At 36.2% G+C, this 24623-nt stretch overlaps 1 protein-coding gene and 1 long non-coding RNA gene across 3 annotated transcripts in view; one reads left to right on the top strand and one right to left on the bottom strand.

Annotated features, from left to right (window-relative positions):
• Positions 1 to 24623, top strand: part of LOC125675076 (uncharacterized) — a 42881-nt gene that overhangs the window by 13123 nt on the left and 5135 nt on the right. For both annotated transcript variants that reach the window (XM_056159951.1, XM_056159950.1), the window contains exons 4-6: positions 11884 to 12019; positions 16531 to 16625; positions 16786 to 16833. In XM_056159951.1, the coding sequence (XP_056015926.1) occupies positions 11884 to 12019; positions 16531 to 16625; positions 16786 to 16833 (279 nt within the window). The remainder of the gene's footprint in view (positions 1 to 11883; positions 12020 to 16530; positions 16626 to 16785; positions 16834 to 24623) is intronic.
• LOC125682974 (uncharacterized) lies at positions 986 to 3070 on the bottom strand. The gene is made up of 4 exons (XR_008801714.1): positions 2947 to 3070; positions 2121 to 2282; positions 1801 to 1895; positions 986 to 1060 (listed from the first exon to the last, which is right to left on the bottom strand). It is a non-coding gene; the product is annotated as an uncharacterized LOC125682974 (long non-coding RNA).

The following is a 24623-nucleotide window of genomic DNA, read 5'->3' as shown; positions in this document are numbered from 1 at the left end:
GTACCCAAAAGGTACCTGGAATGTACCTAAAGTGTACCTAAAAGTATACCCTTTTTGGAACCGGACTTTGAAAATATTTCTAGCTGCAGACGGGTACTTTTTCGGGTACATTGTTCTTTCCCATGCAACTGTCTAAGTTAAAATTTTCCGGGGTACCTTTTGGGTACCTTATTATTTCCAACTTTCCAAGTATCAATTTTTAGGGTACCTTCTGGGTACAATATTTTTGGGTACACACTTTGGGTACGCTTCGGGTACACTAAAAAGTACCCGGAAAATACCCAAAAGGTACCCAGAATGTACCTAAAGGGTACCTAAAAGTCTACCCTTTTTGGAACCGGACTTTAAAAATATTTTTAGCTGGAGGCGGGTACTTTTTCGGGTACATTTTCTTTCCCGTACAACTTTTTAAGGTTTTAATTTTTGGGGTACCTTTTAGGTACAATTTTGTCAACATTGTTGTTCCCATTTTGGGGTACCTTTTGGGTACATTTCTTTGATACATTTTCAGGGTACATTATGGGTACATTATTGATACAACCCAGGTACATTTTAGGTACTTTTCAGGTACAATCCAGGTACCATTTCAGAAACTTTTCTGGTACATTTTAGGTACAATTCTACTACTATTTTAGGTACTATTTAGGTACATTATTGGTAAAATCCGGTTACCAATTTAGACAGTTTTTAGGTACAAACTGGGTACATTTTAGGTACATTATAGGTACTTTACGGGTACAATTTTAGGTACAAACCCGATGCCATTTTAGGTACGTTTTGGGTACATTCCGGGTACAGCATAAGTACCATTTTAAGTACACTCTGGGTGCCATTTTAGACATTTTTCGGGTATCATTTATGGCATTTTCCAGACTTTGCTTGCCTCTCTTAAAGTATGCTTGACTAACACTTCAAATGTACTGGAGTTCTGCTAGTTTTCATGAATATTACCAACCATGTGTCCTGAAAAAATGAAGAATCTTAATATATGAGAAATTGCATTTAATTCATACTGTAAAAAATTATGACAAAGCTTCTCTTCTTCGTAATCCTATTTCTCCTGCAAATAAAAAAAAAAAACCCATTTAATGAAATATAATAAAACCAAATCACAATACGAATGTAGTTTACTGCACTTTTCTTTGTCTTTAATTCAGTTGACTTGACGCTTTAAATTATCTTTATTTTACACCCGTTTCGTCTCTTTTAACTTTCTAAATTAAATATACTTATATATTATATTTTCTTGGATATTGTTCCTTTATTATTACTTCGATTAAAATCTAACAAATACATGTAAATAAGTGCATAAATGAAAGAAATTAAAAAAAAACATTTTCATCATAAATGATTAACACATGCAATACAATACCAAGATTGCAATGAAAATATTTTAACTTATCTAACTTTGCATTAAATGGTTGTGCTAGATAATCATTCTTAACAGCAACATCTTTTCATAGTCTGAACAGCAACAAGACCTGAATGTGAACCATGGATGCCCCCAAACTTAACGGTTTTCAAGACAAGTAGGTCAAAATTCATGTCAAGGTCAGAAGATCAAATTTGGTACCATCAGAAAGCCTTAGTAGGTCAAAAGGTCATTAATGAGGTACTTATATATACAGTTTGTATATATATTAAAAAATATTTTCTTGTCACAAAGAATAAAAATGGCAAATATAAAATCCCTACCCATTTTAGTTGAAAAGCTATAACTATAAGTTAAAGTTATATCAATATGCCACTTATATTTTATTACAGATCATAGGATACAAAATATTTTAACAGCAATATTACCTGTGCATTTTAAAAAGTTTCACAAAAATGTGCTGTTGATTCTCTGGATAAGTTTTTGCTCACTTTCCTTTGGGAGAACATTGATGACGTACATTCTAAAAAAAATAATAATGCAATTATTTTGTGGGCATGTTATATATCTATTTAAAATTAATAGAAACAGTTTGTATGATCTGTTCAAATTAAATCAGTGATTTGAAACTGATAGTGGAATTAGTCATCCCAATTTGACTTGCTGTCAGACAAATTTAAGACATATCAGGGTCATGGTCACTTCCCATCCACTATACATATAGGCCTAGTAGTCTCATTGGACTTACCTAAAATGTGCATGAACTGAAGCGTCATTCAGAGTAAACTCATTTTGGAACTATATAAACATTGATCCAGGTCTGCATAGTGTAATTCTCAGAATGGCATATTAAAACCAGTCTGGTCAGTGGTCACACCATATAAATTCTGTATCCATCATGAATTATATTCTGAAAGAGAAATGAAATTGTAAATAATCAAAGGATACCAAAGACCTAGCTTCCAATAACCAAATTACAGGACAATAAATAAATATTTCTAATCACTGGTCACTTGTGCTATCAACTTAAATTTTTACTTGTCAATTGATAACTCTTACTGTTCCTTCCGACCAATCTGATTAAAACCAGCTCCTCGATCCGCTCCTCGTATTGCGACAACAACAAAATGAAGGAGCAGATCGAGCTGATTTTAACATAATGCCGACGTTACTTAAGTTATTTCAGTTTGACCTGCTTTGTACATAATAAGAGTGGTTAAACTATGAGGTGTTACAAATGAAATAGCATTGCTGTGTCTAGCGAGTAGATATCTAGTTGATGCAAATCGCGGGTTATCAAGTGCCGGGTAGAAAATGAAAATCGTCTAAGTGTCCGACAATAGACGCATTTAGACTAGTTAGCGAATTCCATTGTCCTACTTTACAAAAGACACATGAGTTACATAATTCAAGATACCTCTGACTGTTACCCTTGCTTTCTCTATATGTGCAGTGAAGATCATCAGACACAAATGTGAAAGGGATAAGAATCGGAGGAATTTCGGATTATCAGTGATCATGACTGGCATGAAGTCAAAGAATCTACAAAATACACTAGTGTGTAAATCACTTACTTAATGGTTGGGAGTCTCTTCAGGATAACACCACGAACTCCCTCGGGTCCCTGTTGAAGGCTATTCTTTGTCTGTTCATAAAGTTTACGGTATTTCACATCATAAAAATGGCATCTGCATGGTCTGCATTAGTCAGGTTCCCGAGACCCCTCTGCATTTATTATTGCAATAATAAATGCAGAGGGGTCTCGGGAACCTGACTAGGTCTGCATGCTTACTAAGCGCGGGAACTCGGAGTGCACACCCGATGCTTTTTATCAGGAACCCGATCTCAATTTACGGTTGTTAAGAGCCAAGTACTGTGAAGACCCACTCTGAATTGATTGATTAATTAATTAATAAGTTAACTAGTTTATAAAAATAATATGATGATCTTCAATAATTTCCTTCTGCAGGGACATCTTTTGACATCAGTGTATATCAATATTAAAAAAAAAACAACACCCCCCCCTCCCAAAAATTAAAAAAAATAAAAAATCAAATACAGATAGATCTATATATGTATGTATTATGATATATACAGATTGTTTACCATATATATATATATATATATATATATATATATATAATTTTTTCTTATGAAATTGCTGCAGACTAACAATCATGTAGCATTATCAAGTTCAAAAGAGTATCTTACTACTAGGTCTCTACAATTATTTATTTTTTATTGTTATGTTTTTAAAAATGGAAAATAGCTTTCCATTTAGAGGTTTAGGGATGGATCCCTTCATGTAATCCTTCAGATTTTCTTTAATACTATAGCTACCTTAATGGCAGAACAAAAAAAACTTTTTATAGATAAATTAAAATTCATTAACATCAACAGGATTTGCACTATTTCATATATATATATTTTATTTTTTTTTAAACAAAAAATGTCTACAACATACATACATCAATAATAAAAAAAAACATGCCAGATTGAAGTTGGTTACATAATGCTGGTACAATTGACTATAAAAGCTTTCTTATTTCAAAATCAGTTGTGAAATTGTTTAATGTTTATTTTCATATTATTTGTATCTGTTGTGAAATTACAAGGTTTATTTAAATGGGTACATTTCGGGTACATTTTCAATAGTCACATTTAAAGTTGGTACATTACGGGTACAATTTAACTTTTTAATTTACCCAGGGTACATTTCTGGTAAACATTTCAACATTAATATTTTTTGTTGGGTACATTTCGGGTACATTTCAACTTAGTAACTTTAAAGTGGGTACATATCGAATACATTTTAACTTCTTTAATTGATACCCTGGGTACAATTCGGGTACATTTGAACATTTATATTTTTCTATTGGGTACATTTCAGGTACATTTTAACTTTTCAATTTTTAATCTGGGTACATTTTGGGTACTTTTTACAATAGTCGGGTACGTTCCGGGTACTGTCGAAAAATGGCTAAGTTTTTTGCGGGTACTTTTTGGGTACCTTTTTCAGGGAAAAAGTTGCTTCGGGTACCTTACAGATACATTTTGGGTACCTTTCGGGTATATCTCATTTCTGTAAGGGTGGGGGCGATTCCCCTGAAACTCCTGGATTTTACAGATTTTATAGGGCTTAAAAATTGTCACCTATGTAGTCATTTTTATTATTTTCTGTCATTTTTAATAAGGTGAAATTAATAAAATAACGCAGATCTTAAGGGGTTTTGGAAAAAATAGCAGTTCTCCCACTAAAAGTAATTCAATAAATCAAAAGATTTTGTCAGACATTTATTTCTCTGAGAGTGGAGGAAATTATTGCTTCTTTTATCATATAAATATTTCTCTAAACAAGAGTCCACGATTTACTTTAAACTTGAAAATTTTAGGGGGGCTCGCGCCAGTTGGCGCCCCCTCCATTATATCCGCCAATGCATTTATGTATGTGCTCTTGCAATTGACCTTTTTGCACTCACAATGATTGCATAATTAATATTTAGTTATCCGTCGTCGTGCGTTAACATTTGAACATTTTCAGCTTCTTCTCTGAAACCCCTGAACCAATTTCAACCAATATTGGCATATAGCATCTGTGGGTGGAGGGGAACAAAAATTGTGAAATTCGTGGTCCCTGCCCCCCTGGGGCCTGAGGGGTGGGGCAAAAACCATCAAAATGAGTGTAATTTTAAAAAATCTTCTTCTTTACTCCTGGACATCAAGAAGCCAAACTGTGGGCATAATTATAATGAGCATTGAGCCCTCTACCAAAATTGTGAAATTCATGGCCCCTGGGGCAGGGGTTCTTGTGTTAGGGTGGGGCTCTATTGGTCATATAGTGAAAATGTAAAAATTCTTTGAAAATCTTCTCTGTCTCTGGGTATTAAGTAGACAAACTAATAGCATGGTAATGATGAGCAAGGATGCCTCTTTATACCCCCCCCCCCCCACCCCGCAACAAGTTGTGGGGGGGTATACTGGAATCGGGTTGTTCGTCTGTCCGTCCGTCCGTCTGTCTGTAGACGCAATGGTTTCCGGGCTCTAAAGCATTATCCTTTCCACCTACCGTCACCATATCATATATATGGACTACCCATGGGATGAAGATGTTCCCTATCGATTTTGGGGTCAAAAGGTCAAAGGTCAAGCACACTGGACATCGAAGTAGTAATATGGTTTCCGGGCTCTAAAGTGTTATTCTTTCCACCTACAGTCACCATATCATACACATGGACTACCCATAGGATGAAGATGTTCCCTATCGATTTTGGGGTCCAAAGGTCAAGCGCACTGGACATTGAAGTAGCAATATGGTTTCCGGGCTCTAAAGCGTTATCCTTTCCACCTACAGTCACCATATCATACATATGGACTACCCATGGGATGAAGATGTTCCCTATCGATTTTGGGGTCAAAAGGTCAAAGGTCATGCGCACTGGACATCGAAGTAGCAACACTCAGAAAAGAGGTAGTTTATACCTATTAGGCTTACCAACACCCTTTGGGAGATTGGGGTAAGCGGGGGGTATTCTTAGTGAGCATTGCTCACAGTACCTCTTGTTAAAAATTGTGAAATTCATGGCCCCTGGATCAGGGGTTCTGGTGCTAGGGTGGGGCTCTATAAGTCATATAGTAAAAATGCATTATTTCTTTGAAAATCTTCTTCTCTGTCCTTGGGTATTAAGTAGACAAACCAATAGCATGGTTATGATGAGCAAGGATGCCTCTTTCAAAATTTTGAAATTCATGGCCCCTGGGTCAGGGGTTCTGGTATTAGGGTGGGGCCCTATTGATCATATAGTGAAAATGCATTTTATTTCTTTGAAAATCTTCTCCTCTGCTGCTGGGTATTAAGTAGACAAACTAATAGTATGATAATGATGATCAAGGATACTTCTTTCAAAACTGAAATTTATGGCGCTATTCAATGTTTCTTCCATCCAAAAGTAAAATTCTTATATTTAAACATAAACCTAATTCAAACATTGGAAGGTTGTTACATGATACTCAGGTGACCTATAAGGCCCCTGGGCCTCTTGTTTATAATAACCAGTCACGATTACCTATTATACCTATTTGAAGAAATTGATATGATTATACAGCATAGTGCACCAAATATGTTTAAATAACAACTTTATATTCAATATCAATGGAAACATTTCAACCCATCGACCCATGGATTGATTGATTGTATCTTGTTTAATATCTCTCTCAGAATTTTTCACTCATATGGAGATGTTACCAAGACCGGTGAACGGCTTCAAATTTAGTCCTTTGCTCGGCGCTTACGGCCATTGAGCATGCATGCATGCATGCAGTGAGGGTTCTTTAGTGTGCCACACCTACTGTGACACTGGGTATCCGTTTTTAAAGTCATCTCCAAGGACCAGTGACATTCACACCTGATGCCGACCATTTGGCAATGGAACTGTCACGGCAATGGAACTGTCACTACCTGTTTGAACGTCTTGGGTCTGTCGCGACCGGGATTTGAACCCCGGCCTTCCATCATGCGGGGCGAACGCTCTAACCTCTAGACCACCACCGCGGCTCGACCCATTGATCTCAGGTCTCATATGAGCTATCTTTCTCTCACTAATTATATGTCTCTTCATAAGTTTATGAGTCCGACTTGTAGTCTCACACTAAAACAAAAACTTGCTATTGGATAACTCAGAATGCATGCATATTGCATTAACTATTTGTAATTTCTCCCAGTTCACAGTATATATGCACTAGGGTGTGGGGGGGGGGGGGGGGGGGGTGGAGTGTTAGAAAATGAGAAATTCAAACACATTGATTAAAGTTATAAAATTGGTATTTTAATTTCATTTAGAAATGTTTACTGATTTTGATATATCAAAAACTTAGAATAATCAACAATGACACTTCCTCTATATTTATGCAATATTATTGTCTTTAAAAAAGACATGTAATACAAGAGTACATGTACTTGTTTTCCATTAACTTCACACTTTAGTATGTTGCACAATATATCCATTGCTCTGCATGGGCTCACAAATACATTATTGATTCTATCCAAGTCCCACATTTTGCAGAAGTTCTTGAATTTTCTCTGTAACCTGTAAAGTTGTGGAGTCCAGGGGATATGGCATCATCAATGTAAATGAAGTACCTGTTAAAATAGATGCTGTATATTCAAATATTGAAGAAAAAAAGATGAATATCAAATATACTAAGAATTGTTCTAAAAATGTCTGGTGTTGAAATGAAAAATTCTATCTTAGAAAATATTGTACCTTTCTTGCTGATTGTCATGGCAAATATTGCTGTTGAAGTTGTTGGCTCGAAACCCATTTCAACTTGCACTGGTCCTTAGGATGATGCTTAGAAAAAAATCATCATAATTGATATTTGCTTAGTCAGTATTAATCATTAATTATACTGTGTCAGACAATGTCAATTTTAAAATTTTGTGTCTCAATGCATGTGCAGTGAACTTTAAAATGCTGATATATTGAAAATTACATACATAACATGTATTTTATTATGTTAATTTTTAAAAAATCTTGTCTGAAATCAGTATTACATATGCAACACTATGTTAAATGTGTGCAGTGCAGCAATGTGAACTCTTGCAGTAGTAGTACATCTGCATGATTGTTATTTATTTCATATTGTTATAGCTACCTTCTATTTAAACTGTACATACCCCTCCCCACCCCCGGGTCCTTAATGAGGTGAATAAACATCATAATTGTCATATTGCAATATGAGATGACAGCTGATATGTTTTCATAAACTGCCAGTTCATTCTAATACATGTAATATCAAAACAAGTCAACTTTAGATTTATCAGACCTGTCTCCTTTACCAAGTGTGGGTCAAGAATTTGTCTATGGGGGGGGGGGGGGGGGGTTGTGATTTTACAAATACATGTATTTTAAATAAAGTTTTGTAGACCTACATACTTGTGTGAAACATGAAACCCCAGATTTGAAATATCTCTTAGATAATGAAATTTCAAGATTCTCTTAAGTACTATCATATATACCAATAGAATTTTAGTGCAACCCCCCCCCCCCCACACCTCAAACTTGTGAGAGAGCCTCATTTTTTATTTTTTTTTAATCTGGCATATACATGACATCCATTCACAATTACATTTGCATGTAGGAGTTATATTTTGGGCACATATGGAATACATAAATGCACAAAATATGAAACAGCTCCAATTTGTGCGTTTATAGATGTTATTATAAAATCGCGTTGTGAAATAGCAGAGGAAAAGTGGGTTGAATACACATTTAATTTGCCTTTTTTTTTTTACTTACCAAACAAAATTATGATTTTGTTGTCCACGTTGAATGCATCCATCGAATTCCTCTTCTCAGAAGAAACTTTGTTTAAACTCTCAATGACTACATAAACAGTATTGAAACTCGCAGCACTCGGACATCACGATCACGCTACATCAACAACTTTATTTACGTAGCGCAGCTATGCATGGTGGTGAATTTCGTGAGGTAAAAAGTGCCATTCTGCACAGACGAAACATTTAGTCCACTATTATTACATTGACGTATTCCTAATCTAAACTATGGCCAAATTTCTCTATCTTTCGTCGAGACGACCCTCTCAATCATCGAGTCAGTCACAGCAACAACGTATACTTTCGGAACCCCTTTTTGTTTTTCAACTACTCTATAATGACGGTGTACGGAATTCCGAAAAATAATTTCACATGAAAATACATAATGTTTACTGATCACGTGGTTGCTATTCGTCTCTACCTTAAGGTATCCGATCCATAAAAGCATTTATTTTCCCAAAAAGTCAATATCTGTAGCACTAAATCTTTTGTGAAAACATTAATGTCATACAGGTTATTGCTCAGGAAAAGATATGCACATTTGTCGAGCAAAATGAAAATGATATATATTGTGTATTATTATAAGATGAAAAACATGCTTGAATATGAATTTGCTCGACGCATGCGCTGTATGTTTTCTGAAAGGAAAACCACCTGAATTTGTGGATATTTTCGTTGAAAATGGCATTTTTGCAATTTTATGCCAACTTTAAGCTCTTGTCATATGACACAAATCATTTTGCTGATCAAACTGAGTGGGTTTTGGTTTTGCTAATCTATTCCTTATTTGAATGCCAGGGTTTGAGCTCCAAGTGAAATCATCGATATTTTGGGCCAGATGACTTTAGAAACTGTACCTACTTCTTTGTTAAAATCATGGCCCCCAGAAGTAGGTTGGGGCCACAATAGGGATCAAAGTTTTTTTAATGCAAATATATAGGGAAAATCTTTATATATGGGCCAAGGTGACTCAGATGAGCAATGTGGCCCATGGGCCTCTTGTTAAAATGATTTTTAACCTGCGGCACATTTTCACACCTCCTGCAAGGCGCCCATGGCCACAGCAAAGCACCTAGAAGCTGTGTGTATTCGCAAATAACACACACTATGGAACACCAAGGACACAGTGTATCTCTGTAAATTTTCCACTGTGGTCTTTCCACGATGGGGTGTATAAAACTTGTGTCATGTACTTTATGTGTCTCCACTGACACATGAAGGCATGTTCTGAATATGATCAATTTTTAAACTGATAGGGTACTGCAAATAAGTTGATGCTACAGGGGTTTCAACAGTCTTGTGTAAAGTCAGCATTTGGCAAATTCTATGCTTATATAATGATCTAGTTTGCTTTGTATTTAACCTGTCATTAGGTGGAATGCTGTTTGTGGTGTTTCACACTGATATTGTTAGGCCTTTCTTTACATACTGTTTTGATCAAGATATAGGGCTCACAACGGGTGAGATCGGTCGGCCGGGGATGCTTAATCCTCCAATTATAATTGAAAGTTCAGTTATTTTTAATACTTTATTATTTTTATAATCTACCAGTTGGTAGAAACTGAGAGCACAAGTTAATTGCCTATATTTTGTTACAAGGTGAAGGTCAGTTGGTGCGAGTGTGTATTGAACGGAATGCATCTAATGTTGCAGGCCTACATTTTACAGTGCTTAGCTTCGATAGAATCATTTCCTCGCAGATTATCTACATTTTTGTCCAAATGCTATTTTGAAAAAGTACAGGGACAAATGCTACTGGTTTTTTAGGTCACCTGAGTTTACTCAGTTTATTGCAATCGGTCGTCGTGCGTTAACAATTGAACATTTTTAACTTCTTGATAACTACCAGTCCAATTCTATTCAAATTTGGTATGAAGCATCTTTGGGACAAGGGGGACATAAATTGTAAATTTCAGGTCTCAGCACCCATGGGTCCTTAGGGGCGGGGCAAAAACTGCCCAAAATTGACCAATTTTGAAAAATCTTCTTCTCAAGAACTGCACATGTGTAAGTAAAACTAAATGTATGGTGATGGAGAGCAAGAAGGCCTTTACCAAAATGTAAATTTCATGATCTCCGGGGTAGGGGTTTTGACCCCAGGGCTTGGCCAAACTTGTTATTTAGTGTTTTTGTGTAAAACACTTAAATAACATCGTCTTTAGTGCTATTGATACTAATTTGAAACTAAATGGATAGAGCAGGTAGTCTTTTACCAAAATTGTAAATTTGATGATCCCCAACGTAAGGGTTCTGACCCCAGGGTGGGGCCAAACATAGTATATAGTATTTATGTGCAAGTTTGCTGATACTGTATCAAATCTAAATGCATACTTAGGAATAGCAGTAAAGTATGTACTACAAAAAAATGATGAATTTCAATCAAAACCCAGGGTTATGACTTTAGGATGGGTCCAAATTAGTCATATCTTTTGATGTTTTAATGTTATATACACCTATTATTTACAGCCTTTCATCAGTGTATGCACTTTTGAAGGCAGTGAAGTTTTAAGAACACATCTTGTTTTATACTGTTGCTGAACATTAGAATTTAGCTTAGATATTCAGAACAGGAATTTTTTTCTAGATTTCATAGCCCATGGAAGTAGTGATACCTTTTCACTAGTATTCAGGTGATCGATAAGGCCTGTGGGCCTCTTGTTTTATGGAAAAGTCGTTGTGCCGACAAAAAATATTCACGTCTTTTCCCCTCATACCTTCCTTCGAAAAGGAAAACAGTCTAAATCCTTTCTGCTGACAGCTAAGTACACATAAAACGGCACAAAACACCATAATGCAGTGTTATTTACAAGCCGTTAATGTGATAATTGGGTGTTTTTTTGTCAATAAAATCTAATCTGTTTATGAAATGCTTAACAACTGCTTGCAAACCTTATCACTTGAGATCCCATATGACGTCACAGATAATGGCGTGTAAAATATCGAAGAAAATATGCATATCGCAAGATTTGAATTTTATCGCTTTCAAACTCGAAAACTACACAAACTGTTTCATTTAAAACACATTTAGTTTTAGACATGAAATGAATTAATTTTGCTGAAAATATTTAAAAATTTAGAAATGTGCAATGTGTCCTTTAATTGGTGCCTTACCATTTTAATGAAAGTACATGTATATGAGTAAACCGAGTTTAGAATATGCAGTTTTTATATCATGCAGATCAAGAATGTTATGATCATGTAAAAAGACCGACAGAGTCTGATCCGACTAAGAAGAATGGAACACTACTATCAACAACACTCATGGTCACACGGCAACCAACCATTCCAACAGAAAACAAGGAAGATAAGTCATGGTAATGATAGATAGCTTCAGAGTTTGATTTCGCTGTAAAGATGAGGCCATATTTAAAAATATGTTTGTTTCCCCTCTCCTGACCCAAAATTTCAAAGGAAGGTATTTAGGTAGGTAAAAAGATTTTTTTTTTTTTAGCAAGCAGAATTTTATTTAGTTTGAAATTCCCATGACCATTTACAACGCCTGATACTAAAACGTCATGAAGCACATCATTCCATGTTTCCTAGTCAAACTCATATAGTCTATTCTCGCGTAAGTTCTGCTTTGATTGCCACATTTCGCAATTAGGGGAAGGTGTCGATATTTCGAACAGTACTTCATGCAAGGTGAAGATAACGAACAGTGATCAATTTCATAACTCCTATAAGCAATTCAAAATAGATAGTTGGGCAAACACGGACCATTGGACACATCAGAGGTGGGCATGCTCTCACCAGAGAGCGCGCTACGCAAGCTTCACTTTCACCTCTGTTATCATCTGATAAATAGTTCGGCTAACCACATGATCTCGCACGGACAAAATAGCGTCTTTGACTCCAACAGAAAGACACGTTTGTGTTCTTTGTATAATGTCAGATTTTCATCATTATAAACTCTCTAGTTTTTAGCTCACCTGAACCGAAGGTTCAAGTGAGCTATTCTGATCACATTTTGTCCGGCGTCCGTCTGTCTGTCCGTAAACTTTTCACATTTTCGACTTCTTCTCCAGAACCACTGGACCAATTCAACCTAACTTGGCCAAAAACATCCTTGGGTGAAGGGCTTTCAAGTTTGTTCAAATGAAGGGCCATGTCCCTTTCAAAGGGGAGATAATCACAAAAATGCAAAAATAGGGTGGGGTCATTTAAAAATCTTCTTCTCAAGAACCACTAAGCCAGAAAAGCTGAGATTTACATGAAAGCTTCCTGACATAATGCAGATTCAAGTTTGTTCAAATCATGGCCCCCGGGGATAGGATGGGGCCACAATAGGGGATCAAAGTTTTACATACAAATATATAGGGAAAAACTTTAAAAATCTTCTTCTCAAGAACCACTAAGCCAGAAAAGCTGAGATTTACATGAAAGCTTCCTGACATAATGCAGATTCAAGTTTGTTCAAATCATGGGCCCCTGGAGTTGGATGGGGCCACAATAGGGGATCAAAGTTTTACATACAAATATATAGGAAAAATCTTTAAAAATCTTCTTCTCAAGAACCACTAAGCCAGAAAAGCTGATTTTTACATGAAAACTTTCTGACATAGTGCAGGTTCAAGTTTGTTCAAATCATGGCCCCCGGGGATAAGATGGGGCCCCAAGTTGGGGATCAAAGTTTTACACACAAATATATAGGGAAAATCTTTAAAAATCTTCTTCTCAAGAATAGCAAAGCTGTGATTAATCATATTTATATGTAAGCATCTTCAGGTAGTGTAAATTCAAGTTTGTTCAGGTCATGTCCCCAGGGGGTAGGGAGGGGCCACAATAGGGGTTCAAAGTATGAAATCTATTCCTTAATTCTCTCTTTCCATTGTAATGTTTAAGGAAATGCTATTTCCATGTAAGGAGTCATATACTGTGAAGTCAATTTAATTTGTTTGGGTCAATGTTTGTTGGCAACACAAATTTCATTGGTTGATGGGGATGTTATTTCCTGAATATTAATTATATAATTATACCAGAGACAAGACACATTGTTATATGTCTGGTTTAACATTATTGATACATTTATTATAAACCACTCATTCTGCTCAAATTTCCTCTGGTTCCAACAAAAATAAGAAGCAATAATGATAGCCATCATATTTAATTGAACTATTTATCAACAATACAAACCAGAAATCTTATAAGAATCCCAAGTTTCTATAAAGTCCACAACATTAACAAACTAATTTTTTCACCTATCATACCATATCTCACTTAAACAGCTTCTTGGAAGATAACTCTCTCACTTCCATGATAACATCAACACCTAATGTTTTTTGAAGAAAAACAACAAAGTATTAAAAATCAGACTCTTTATTTCATGAAGATACATATTTTATTAAACTTCATTATAATTTCATTTGGGCTTCACACTGGAACCTTCCACTAACAGTAAAACATTAAATCATCTAACCCCACCCTCTACAACAAAAATATAAACAAAACCCCACCCACAGAAAAAAAAAAAACCCAGCAATATACCCCACCCACGTAATTTTTACTGGAATACTTGTAAGCTCATGCACAACCACTTGATTAAAAATATTAATGTCCAAGGTACCCTCTATGTTAAGATACAAAAAAAGGATAATACACTTAAATCCATTTATGCTCATTTTTTATTTTCAAAACAATTTCTTGTTTATGATTATCATTTCTATTCAAAGCATCTAAGTACTGAATTTTGTTGATCTCCATTTTTCATTCAAATATACTGGGTAAACTTCCAAAAAATTAAAAAAGCAAATATTTTTTCAGTTGTAAGCCTGTGGACTGATCACCACTATTTATATACACTTGTAAACTCAAAGGCTCACCTGTTCCATCAGATCACTTTACAAAAACAATTTTGACCTACATGTTTGTAAATGTAGATAAATATTCAATTTTTTCTGCTCTTGTTAATTTTGCATCCAAATAAATCTAGTGATATAATTTCATTTTTGTCTTCATTTATAAATTAAGAAGAAGAAAACTCGCCGTCGATTCCTTTTGAATAACTTGGTGAATATCATTAATCTTGGCACCAAAAATCTTTGACTGAACGGCATTCAATTGTTATAATTACACACTTAATGCACATATTTACAATGTGTATGACCCCCTATTGATTTTCTGGTCACACCTGCCATGTTGGGTTTAAAACATAAACACTCTTTTCTCAGGTGAGCGATGTGGCCCATGGGCCTCTTGTTCTAATGTACTTTTATGTAGAGTCCATAGTTACGAAGTGAAAGTGAAATTAATACATTTGACAAGACAAATAGTTCCATAAATATGGAGGTTACACTAACGTAATACAGCGTTTCGATGCCTACCAATGTGTTTTAAACTCATAAATTTATGTTTTATTTATGAAAATGATGCAGATTTATTTTATTTTCAAAGACGCTCTGTTTTACAAAATTCTTGTAAATCAGATGATAACAGAGGTGTAGTGGAGTGTAGCGTAACACCCTCTGATGAGAGATTGCAGAGGTGGGATCAGGTGCCTAGGAGGACTAAGCATCCCCTGTTGACCGGTCACACCCGCCGTGGGCCCTATATCCTGATGTATTTCGGAAATGCTCATTATCTAACCACTAAACATAGACATTGGACAACAATGAACTACATGTATGCTAATCTCGTTGAGATACGGCTCGGCTGAATATTTTGACTGACACCTTCACTGAATCTTGGAGCAGTCCTTCATAATTCATGTCAGGAAATTTACTTTCAGCTTCGGCCAGTTCTAGCAATTAATGTGCACTTAGGTGACACTGCTATTCGCTTCAAATAAGTGATTTGACCGTTAAACTAACTTTCTATCGCGTTTCAACGGGACTTGATTTTGCCGATCAAACAAAATAGATGCTGACATCAACCAATCGGAGCTGAGTTACACATGTGCATATAATTAGATGTTTTCCAGTTTGTAAATATAGCAAGTGCTTCTTATTGACTGTCGAAAATATTACATCCATCCAAAATATCAACACTTTCCCCTACTGAAGAACACAACTTGCACACCGGGACGCCATGAAGTCTCTTGTTTCCTTGCTCCTCGTGTAGACAACATTTCTCCATCTCGATCTTGTAGATCACTAGTCCGAATTGCGAGCCGAATTCAATGTTAAACTCACAACTAATCATTAAAACAATGATTCTTGTAGTTTACTAATATCGATTAAAAGAAAATATCACTTCAAAATTCGATAACAGAAGTCAACTGAATTTTCACTGTCATTTGAGCAAACGAGTCACATGACTCAAAACAACTCGACAGTTTGTTAAAATGTTTTCAAGAGACTGTTTATGTGATGAAAGAACCCATAAAATCAATATTAGTAAGTACAAGAAGAATCGTTTTATTGATTAGTCATGAGTTTAAAATTGAATTCGGCTTGCAAGTATTTGAAATCGGCCCGAGAATGCTGCCTCCAGCTGGAGGCGGCGAAATTTCCGGATTTCGGACCAGAAGACCACCTGTATTCGTATCATTTTTTTTTATTTTGGATGGAAACCAAAAAAGATATAGAAAAATTTCGTCATTATAAAATACTGATCTGTACCAGAAACGACCCTGAAATTTTTTTTGGAAATAAAAAAAAAAACCTTCGCCAGAATGGCGTAATAAAATTTTTTGGGTCGGCAAGTATTTTCAGACGCGGTCGGGCGAGGGGAAATAAACAATATTTTTATTTTGGCCTGATTTAATTCTGGTAAGTTACATGTATGCATCTTAATTTCTTTTCACCTCAATGTTTAAAATACAAAAATAAGTAGAGAAGAAAACCATTGAAATTTAGAGAGAAAAATTGCGTTTAATATTTATTTGTAGGACTGATGTAACCATGGCTGTTATTATCATGATACCTGGATGTTTAGTTTTTGGAATTGCATTCATGGTAATCAAAAGGCAATGCAGAGCAAATGGTAAGGTGGAAATTGAAATATTGAATGCATAATTGTATTGAATTAAACTTAATTTATGATTTAAATGTATTTAAAAGTATATGATGAATATGTTATACATGTAAGTATTTGTTGAAATTCATTTACATGTATTCAAATTAACATCCGATCACTATTGTAGGTACTCCTGTGAATCAATCCGAGTCTGAAGAGGAATCAGTAGGACTAGGTATATACATAAAACACAAATGTTCCCACAAAATTGTTCAATACATTTTTACACGCTTGTCATCAGATTATTATGTTATGGTGCTGTCCGTGCATCCGTCTGACTGGCTTGCTGTCCTAGGTCATGTTTTCTTTTTTCCGTAATGGATGCATGTTCAGCTTTTAAACTTGGTCACAACTTCTCCCCCAAGAAGCGTAAGATTGAATTTGCTTTTCAGCTGCATTGGTGCACCTTGGCCTACTTTATGGCTAAAAGTAGGTCAAACAGTATTCTGAACTTTTTTCATTACGGTTACAGCTATTTCCCCATAATTTAGTCTCAAGCTTCCTCTCGGAGTAATGCAAGTTCAGTTTGTATTTCAGCAGGATTGCCCCCTCCCCCCCCCCCCCCCCCCAACTTTCTTTAGCTTTAGTGCCAAACAGTCTCCCTTTTTTTATTATTAATTATAGACACAGATATTGCCCTGAGATCAAGTCAAAAGCTTCCTTTTGGAGGAATCCAAATTTTTTTTTGCATTTCAGCTGGATTGGTCTGTCCATCCATGACTACTTTAGAGCTAAGAATAGGTCAAACAGTTTTCCAGATTGTTTTTCATTACAAATACAGATGTTGCCCTGAAATTTAGTCAAACTGAAACTTACTTTTGGAGGAATACAAGTTCAGTTTGCATTTCATTAATTGAATATTGTTTAATGCCCCTCTCGAGAATATTTCACTCATATGGAGACGTCACCACTGCCGGTGAAGGACTGCAAAATTTAGGCCTATGCTCAGCGCTTATGGCCATTGAGCAGAGAGGGATCTTTATCGTGCCACACCTCGGTTTTTGCGGTCTCATGCGAAGGACCGCCCCTTTTAGTTGCCTCTTACGACAAGCAAGGGGGTACTGAGGACCTATTCTAACTCGGATCCCCATGGGAACAATTTGCATTTCAGCTCGATTGGTGCATTATGCTCTACTTAAAGAAAAAAAGTATGTCAAACAGTTTTTCAGATTTTTTTTCGTAATGAATACAGGTATTACACTGAAATTTTGTCCCGACCTCCCTCTCAGAAAAATACATAATCACTTCACATTTCATCTTGAGTTGTGCACCGTGACCTACTTTAGGACTAAAAGTAGGTTAAAAAGTTTCCTGAACCTTTTCTCATCATGTATACAGATATTGCAACCTCCCTATCAGAGACACACACGTCAGATGGATTGGTACACCATGACCTACTTTAAGGCTTTCCTATTCATAATGTGTGTAATATCAATTCAGAATGTATAATGTGCTTCCAGGTTGCATTTCACTGTCTGACAGGTGTATGTTGTACCGTTTTGCGGTACTTGTCTAATTTGAACTGCCTTATGAACCATGGAAACAAAGAGAAAGCACTAGTAGTAAATTATCATTGTTTTTAGATCACCTGAGCTGAAAGCTCAAGTGAGCGTTGTCCATCGTCTGTCTGTAAACTTTCCACAATTTCAACTTCTTCTCCAGAACCACTGGGCCAATTTCAACAAAACTTGACAAAAAGCATCCTTGAGAGAAGAACTTTCAAGTTTGTTCAAATGAAAGGCCATGCCCCCTTCATAGGATGGAAAAACAGGGTAGGGTAATTCAAAACTCTTCTCAAGAACCACTGGGCCAGAAGAGCTGAATTTTACATGAAAGCTTCCTGACATAGCAGAGATACACGTTTGTTAAAATCATGATCCCCGGAAGGTTAGGTGGGGCCACAATAGGGGATCAAAGTTTTACATACAAATATATATAGGGAAAATCTTTAAAAATCATCTTCTCAAAAACCACTGGGCGAGAAGAGCTGAAATATACATGAAAGCTTCCTGACATAGAGCAGATTCACGTTTGTTCAAATTATGACCCCTAGGGATAGGATGGGGCCACAATAAGCCAATCCGAAAACATGAGTTATCTTTCCTTGATCTGGAACGTAGTGCGCTTGCGTAACAGTAGTTTAAGACTTCTGGGTAGTATATTTGAAAAGTGTCATTATGTAATCAACAGTGCAGAAGGCCGCACAGATATTGCTGTATAATTTTATAGTAATCATGCCAACAAAGATTTTAACGTAAATAAATGTAAGTACTGAAAAGCGCTAAGGGCTATTCCAGAAATAAATACATGGGGGGGGGGGGGGGGGGGGGGTCGGGGGGCACCTTTTGTATATACCAAGCACCCATAAAAAAAAAATAAAAAATTACCCCATGACCAATCAAATTAATAAACTCATTTTACAATGACCCATCTAATAAAAAAAAAAAACTATCCAGACCCACTACAAAAATATTTTAAAAAATGAAAACGGTACAAATCTCACGAGGTTTTCGGGACAAACATTCTAGTCAATGACACGATAATGCCTGTGCGACATTGTATCACAGTAGTTCTGAAGAAACGATGTCACATCAACAATCAAAGGCATCTATGGCGGGAATGTTGGAAAGATTGGGAGTCCAAACGATGCTATTATCATGAAATGGGTATGGATATGTTTTTCTACGAATCGTTCGTCTTCTAATGGAGCCCGCGCCCGGAGGCCTCTATATCACCATCACACCGACTGATAAATATAACGCATCGGTACCCTCGTATAAATCAACTAAGGTTTGCCTATTTTTATTAGAAAACGGAATACCTATTGGTTTCAAAATATTCCCAAAATCGATGCACTGTAAACTGTAATAATCTACAGAACAGAGTTCGCCGCCATCACGTCCAAAGGGACCCTACTAAACGCGCCTCTAATTTGAAGAGTGCCGTAATGGAAAGTTATGCACTGCAAAGAGCAACAACTCGAATAGTTCTATGTTACTTCCGATCTCCGATTTCGAAAGCAGCATTTCGAAAGCACGTTTTCAATTTTCCCTCCGACGTTTTGTAACCAACACGACAAGAGCGACAATAAAAATATTCTGAAAACTCAACACCCACATGGCACAAAATAAAAGAATGGAAACTACCCACTACCCATAATAAATATTTTTTTAACAGTCCAACCACGGACCAATTAAAATATGAAAAAATACGACCACCCACACAAAAAAATATCATTTGCCGCCCGACCCCCCCATTTGATCATTTCTGGAACAGCCCTAAGTTGACTTCATGAATTCTGTGTGTATAAATGTTAATGAGCAGCAGCAACAGGAGATTAAGTTCTTGCATTATTCTTTTTTTCCCTGCACAACTATATAATACATTTTCTGTAAGGAAATAACAAATAAGGATAGGAAACAATGTCCTGAATCTTTTCACCATGTTGAAATATAAACTTTATATGACGTTGTTAAACACAATGTTCACTACAATAATTTTGGTCCCACCCGAAACCAAAACCCTGTCCTTGGATCATGAAATTTACAATTTTGGTAAATGACACCTGCTCCTTTTAAATATCTATTTAATAAGAATTCAGTATCATTAGCATTAAATACGATGTTATAGAAATGTTTTACACATAAACACTATATACTCAATTTGGCCCCACCCTGGAGTTAGAACCTCGATCTCCAAAGATCATGAAATTTACAATTTTAGTAAAGTCCTCGCTGCTCTACAAGAGTATGCAATGTTTTTTTAGCTCACCTGAACCGAAGGTTCAAGTGAGCTATTCTGATCACATTTTGTCTGGCGTCCGTCTGTCTGTCTGTCCGTCTGTCTGTAAACTTTTCACATTTTCGACTTCTTCTCCAGAACCACTGGGCCAATTTCAACCTAACTTGGCCAAAAGCATCCTTGGATGAAGGGCTTTCAAGTTTGTTCAAATGAAGGGCCATGTCCCTTTCAAAGGGGAGATAATCACTAAAATGCAAAAATAGGGTGGGGTCATTTAAAAATCTTCTTCTCAAGAACCACTGGGCCAGAAGAGCTGAAATTTACCTGAAAGCTTCCTGACATATTGCAGATTCAAGTTTGTTCAAATCATGGCCCCCGGTGGTAGGATGGGGCCACAAGGGGGGATCAAAGTTTTACATACAAATATATAGGGGAAAACTTTAAAAATCTTCTCAAGAACCACTAAGCCAGAAAAGCTGAGATTTACATGAAAGCTTCCTGACATAATGCAGATTCAAGTCTGTTCAAGTATATATGGAAAGTCTTCAGATATGGGCCAAGGTGACTCAGGTGAGCGATGTGGCCCATGGGCCTCTTGTTATATATATTTTATCCATTGTCCAACGAACTATATTTCCAACAACTGCTCAAAATTGCCCTTCCGGATATGAATGCAAACCCCGTTCTAGGTTGGTTGCAAAATTACGACTAATTAAAACACGACTTGTTTACTACAGCGATTCATAAATTTGCCTATAGGTGGCGATAAACCGGAAACGTGATGACGAAAGCAAAATCCAACTGGCGACGATAAAGCACAGCTATGCTTAGCGCTTTAAAAATTACAATGCATTGTAGGTTTCCTTCATAAGCAGGAAAATAACCAACTTTGCATGTAACAATGATAGAAAATTAATGTTGCGAATAGAGAAGGATCCCCCCCCCCCCCCCCCGGGATAGAATGTTTTATCGTTAAAGTTATGAAATTTCCTACACATTATGAAGTATATTTTACTATAAATGTAACGTGTTCAACTTTGAATACAAGTAAAGAAGTCGATCAACGGAAACGCTAGTGATTAATTCTACACTGAAGTATCGTAAAATCTGATTTACAAGTTTAGATGAATATAAATCAGTCAAGTATTTTGGAGAACTTAACCATATGACATGGACAACTAAAAACTTGATTGTAATACACGAGGTACGCGTGCTTCAATGCTTGAAATTTGGTCACAGCCTCATGGGAAGAGTTCACACCTTTACGCATGGAAATATGTTGCAAAATTGCTGCATATGTATAGTGTATGTACATTTCTTCAGTATTGACCATACAATTAGCTGTGTGTCAATGTTCAGTTTAAGGACATAGGATACCCAAATACATTTGCTATAGAATTTTGTAATACTATTTGTTAGGGTTTAAAATATTCAATGATAACCGATGTAGGTGCCTTCATTATTTTTATGCATCTAAATTAAAAATGATTCAATATAGAAATTAGAAAAATGTTAAAGATTGATAGCATATATGAAACAAATAAAATGCAAACCACCAAGTTAAGTTTTGTCTTAAAAAAAATCTTGGATTTTTTGTGTTTTGAGAGAGAGAGGAGAGAGAGAGAGAGATAACTTCCCTCCTACTATTTTTGACATTTTAAAGATATATTGGGTCCCCCACCTATTTTGATAGAGGCAGTGAGTGTGAGAACAATGTACATTAAAAAAGTTACGTATTCAATCCATGTAGTGACCCACCCACTTCACAAATCATCAGATGGGGAAGGGGGTACTTTGAGTTAACCCTCCCCCACCCACCCCAAACACGTACTCGATTAAGGGTTTTAAAGTTCGAACAAAAGCACAATTTTTTGTTGTTGTTTTCTTTTTTATTAATTTTGGACAAGGCAACATGCCCCTCTCATACTTTGAAAAAGATAATGAATGTAACGTTAGCACGAGGCTCTGAAAAGTTCCATCTGCAGTTTGATTATGTATCGTCATTCAATAAAAATTTTTTATTGGGACTGTTTAATTTAATTTAACAATATTCTATTCACAATAAGTGAATGGGATCAGGCATAGCCTATTTTAGGACATTTTAGCAACCTCTATACATCAAGGTCACAATGAATCAAACACATGTAGTTATAATGTAAACGAGATAAAATATATAGAAAGAAGAGATGCAAAGATATATCTATAAATATACTAAGGACTTTTCCAGCAAAAAAAAATATGGGGGGAGGGAAGGCACTTTATTTTTAAGACAGCCTCCCATACAATTTTAAAATTTTCCTCTGCTACCACCACCCATACAATTAGACGAATTTGACTCCACTTTTTTTGGCACGCTGTTTTTCGCTATAATAGCTCTAAAACTTCATTGTTATTTCGGATTTCCAACATTTCGGTTGAGCATCACTGAAGAGACATTATTTGTCGAAATGCGCATCTGGTGCATCAAAATTGGTACCGCATAAGTTTTACATTCTCCCGTGCCACCACCACCCATACAAATAAGATAAAGAATTCAATGCTGAAATCGCCTGCATATTAAGATTTTCCTTTAAAGGTAGAGTTTAGTTTCAACACGTTCAAATTGGTTTTAATGCTATATATATCTTTTCAACATACAATGAATACATGTTTGTTGCAAACTAGCTCGATTCGGTTTTCTAGTATCACCTGTCTGCATAATCATTACCAAGTCAAATGGGGTATTGACTGTTTTATTTAACGTAACAAATGGATCAACCATATGATATTTTAGAACTTAATTCTAGTTTATATTTTTAAATATGCATAAAAATTTTAACAATAAAATGTCTTTCTTTGTTGTTTCATCGGGAGATGAAGGTAGCAATCATTGCAGAAAAAAATTACATAATTTGGTTTCCAATGCAATTTTGATAGGAAAAAAAAAGGGATCATCTCAGCATATAAAATGAAAGAAAAAATGCAATTAATTTTGTATATTTTGGAAACATGTGAGTTGTAGAAACCTAACTCTGTTTGCTTATTATAAACAAAGTTTCACTAGACTAATAATGTGGAATATTGTCATATTATTTCTGGACTAGATGTGCATGTCCTTTTTACTCATGTCATGATCTGGGTGCTTGTTAATTATTGAAATAACAAGAAGTTGGTTATTAGGTCACCTGAATTCATTCAGGTGACCTATTGCTATCTGTTTTTGTCCGTCGTCGTGCGTTAACATTTGAACATTTTCAGCTTCTTCTCTGAAACCCCTGAACCAATTTCAGCCAATTTTGGCATATAGCATCTGTGGGTGGAGAGGAACAAAAATTGTGAAATTCGTGGTCCCTGCCTCCCTGGGGCGTGAGGGGTGGGGCAAAAACCATCAAAATGAGTGTAATTTTAAAAAATCTTCTTCTTTACTCCTGGACATCAAGAAGCCAAACTGTGGGCATAATTATAATGAGCATTGAGCCCTCTACCAAAATTGTGAAATTCATGGCCCCTGGGGCAGGGGTTCTTGTGTTAGGGTGGGGCTCTATTGGTCATATAGTGAAAATGTAGAAATTCTTTGAAAACCTTCTCTGTCTCTGGGTATTAAGTAGACAAACTAATAGCATGGTAATGATGAGCAAGGATGCCTCTTTATACCCCCCGCAACAAGTTGTGGGGGGGTATACTGGAATCGGGTTGTCCGTCCGTCTGTAGACGCAATGGTTTCCGGGCTCTAAAGCATTATCCTTTCCACCTACCGTCACCATATCATATATATGGACTACCCATGGGATGAAGATGTTCCCTATTGATTTTGGGGTCAAAAGGTCAAAGGTCAAGCACACTGGACATCGAAGTAGCAATATGGTTTCCGGGCTCTAAAGTGTTATCCTTTCCACCTACAGTCACCATATCATACATATGGACTACCCATAGGATGAAGATGTTCCCTATCGATTTTGGGGTCAAAGGTCAAGCGCACTGGACATTGAAGTAGCAATATTGTTTCTGGGCTCTAAAGCGTTATCCTTTCCACCTACAGTCATCATATCAAACATATGGACTATCCATGGGATGAAGATGTTCCCTATCGATTTTGGGGTCAAAAGGTCAAAGGTCACGCGCACTGGACATTGAAGTAGCAATATGGTTTCCGGGCTCTAAAGCGTTATCCTTTCCACCTACAGTCACCATATCATACATTTGGACTACCCATGGGATGAAGATGTTCCCTATAGATTTTGGGGT

Source organism: Ostrea edulis, chromosome 3, assembly GCF_947568905.1.
Source record: "Ostrea edulis chromosome 3, xbOstEdul1.1, whole genome shotgun sequence".
In the NCBI taxonomy this organism is placed as follows: domain Eukaryota; kingdom Metazoa; phylum Mollusca; class Bivalvia; order Ostreida; family Ostreidae; genus Ostrea; species Ostrea edulis.
Note: the sequence above shows the minus strand (reverse complement) of the source record. Positions and strands in the feature narration are given on the sequence as shown.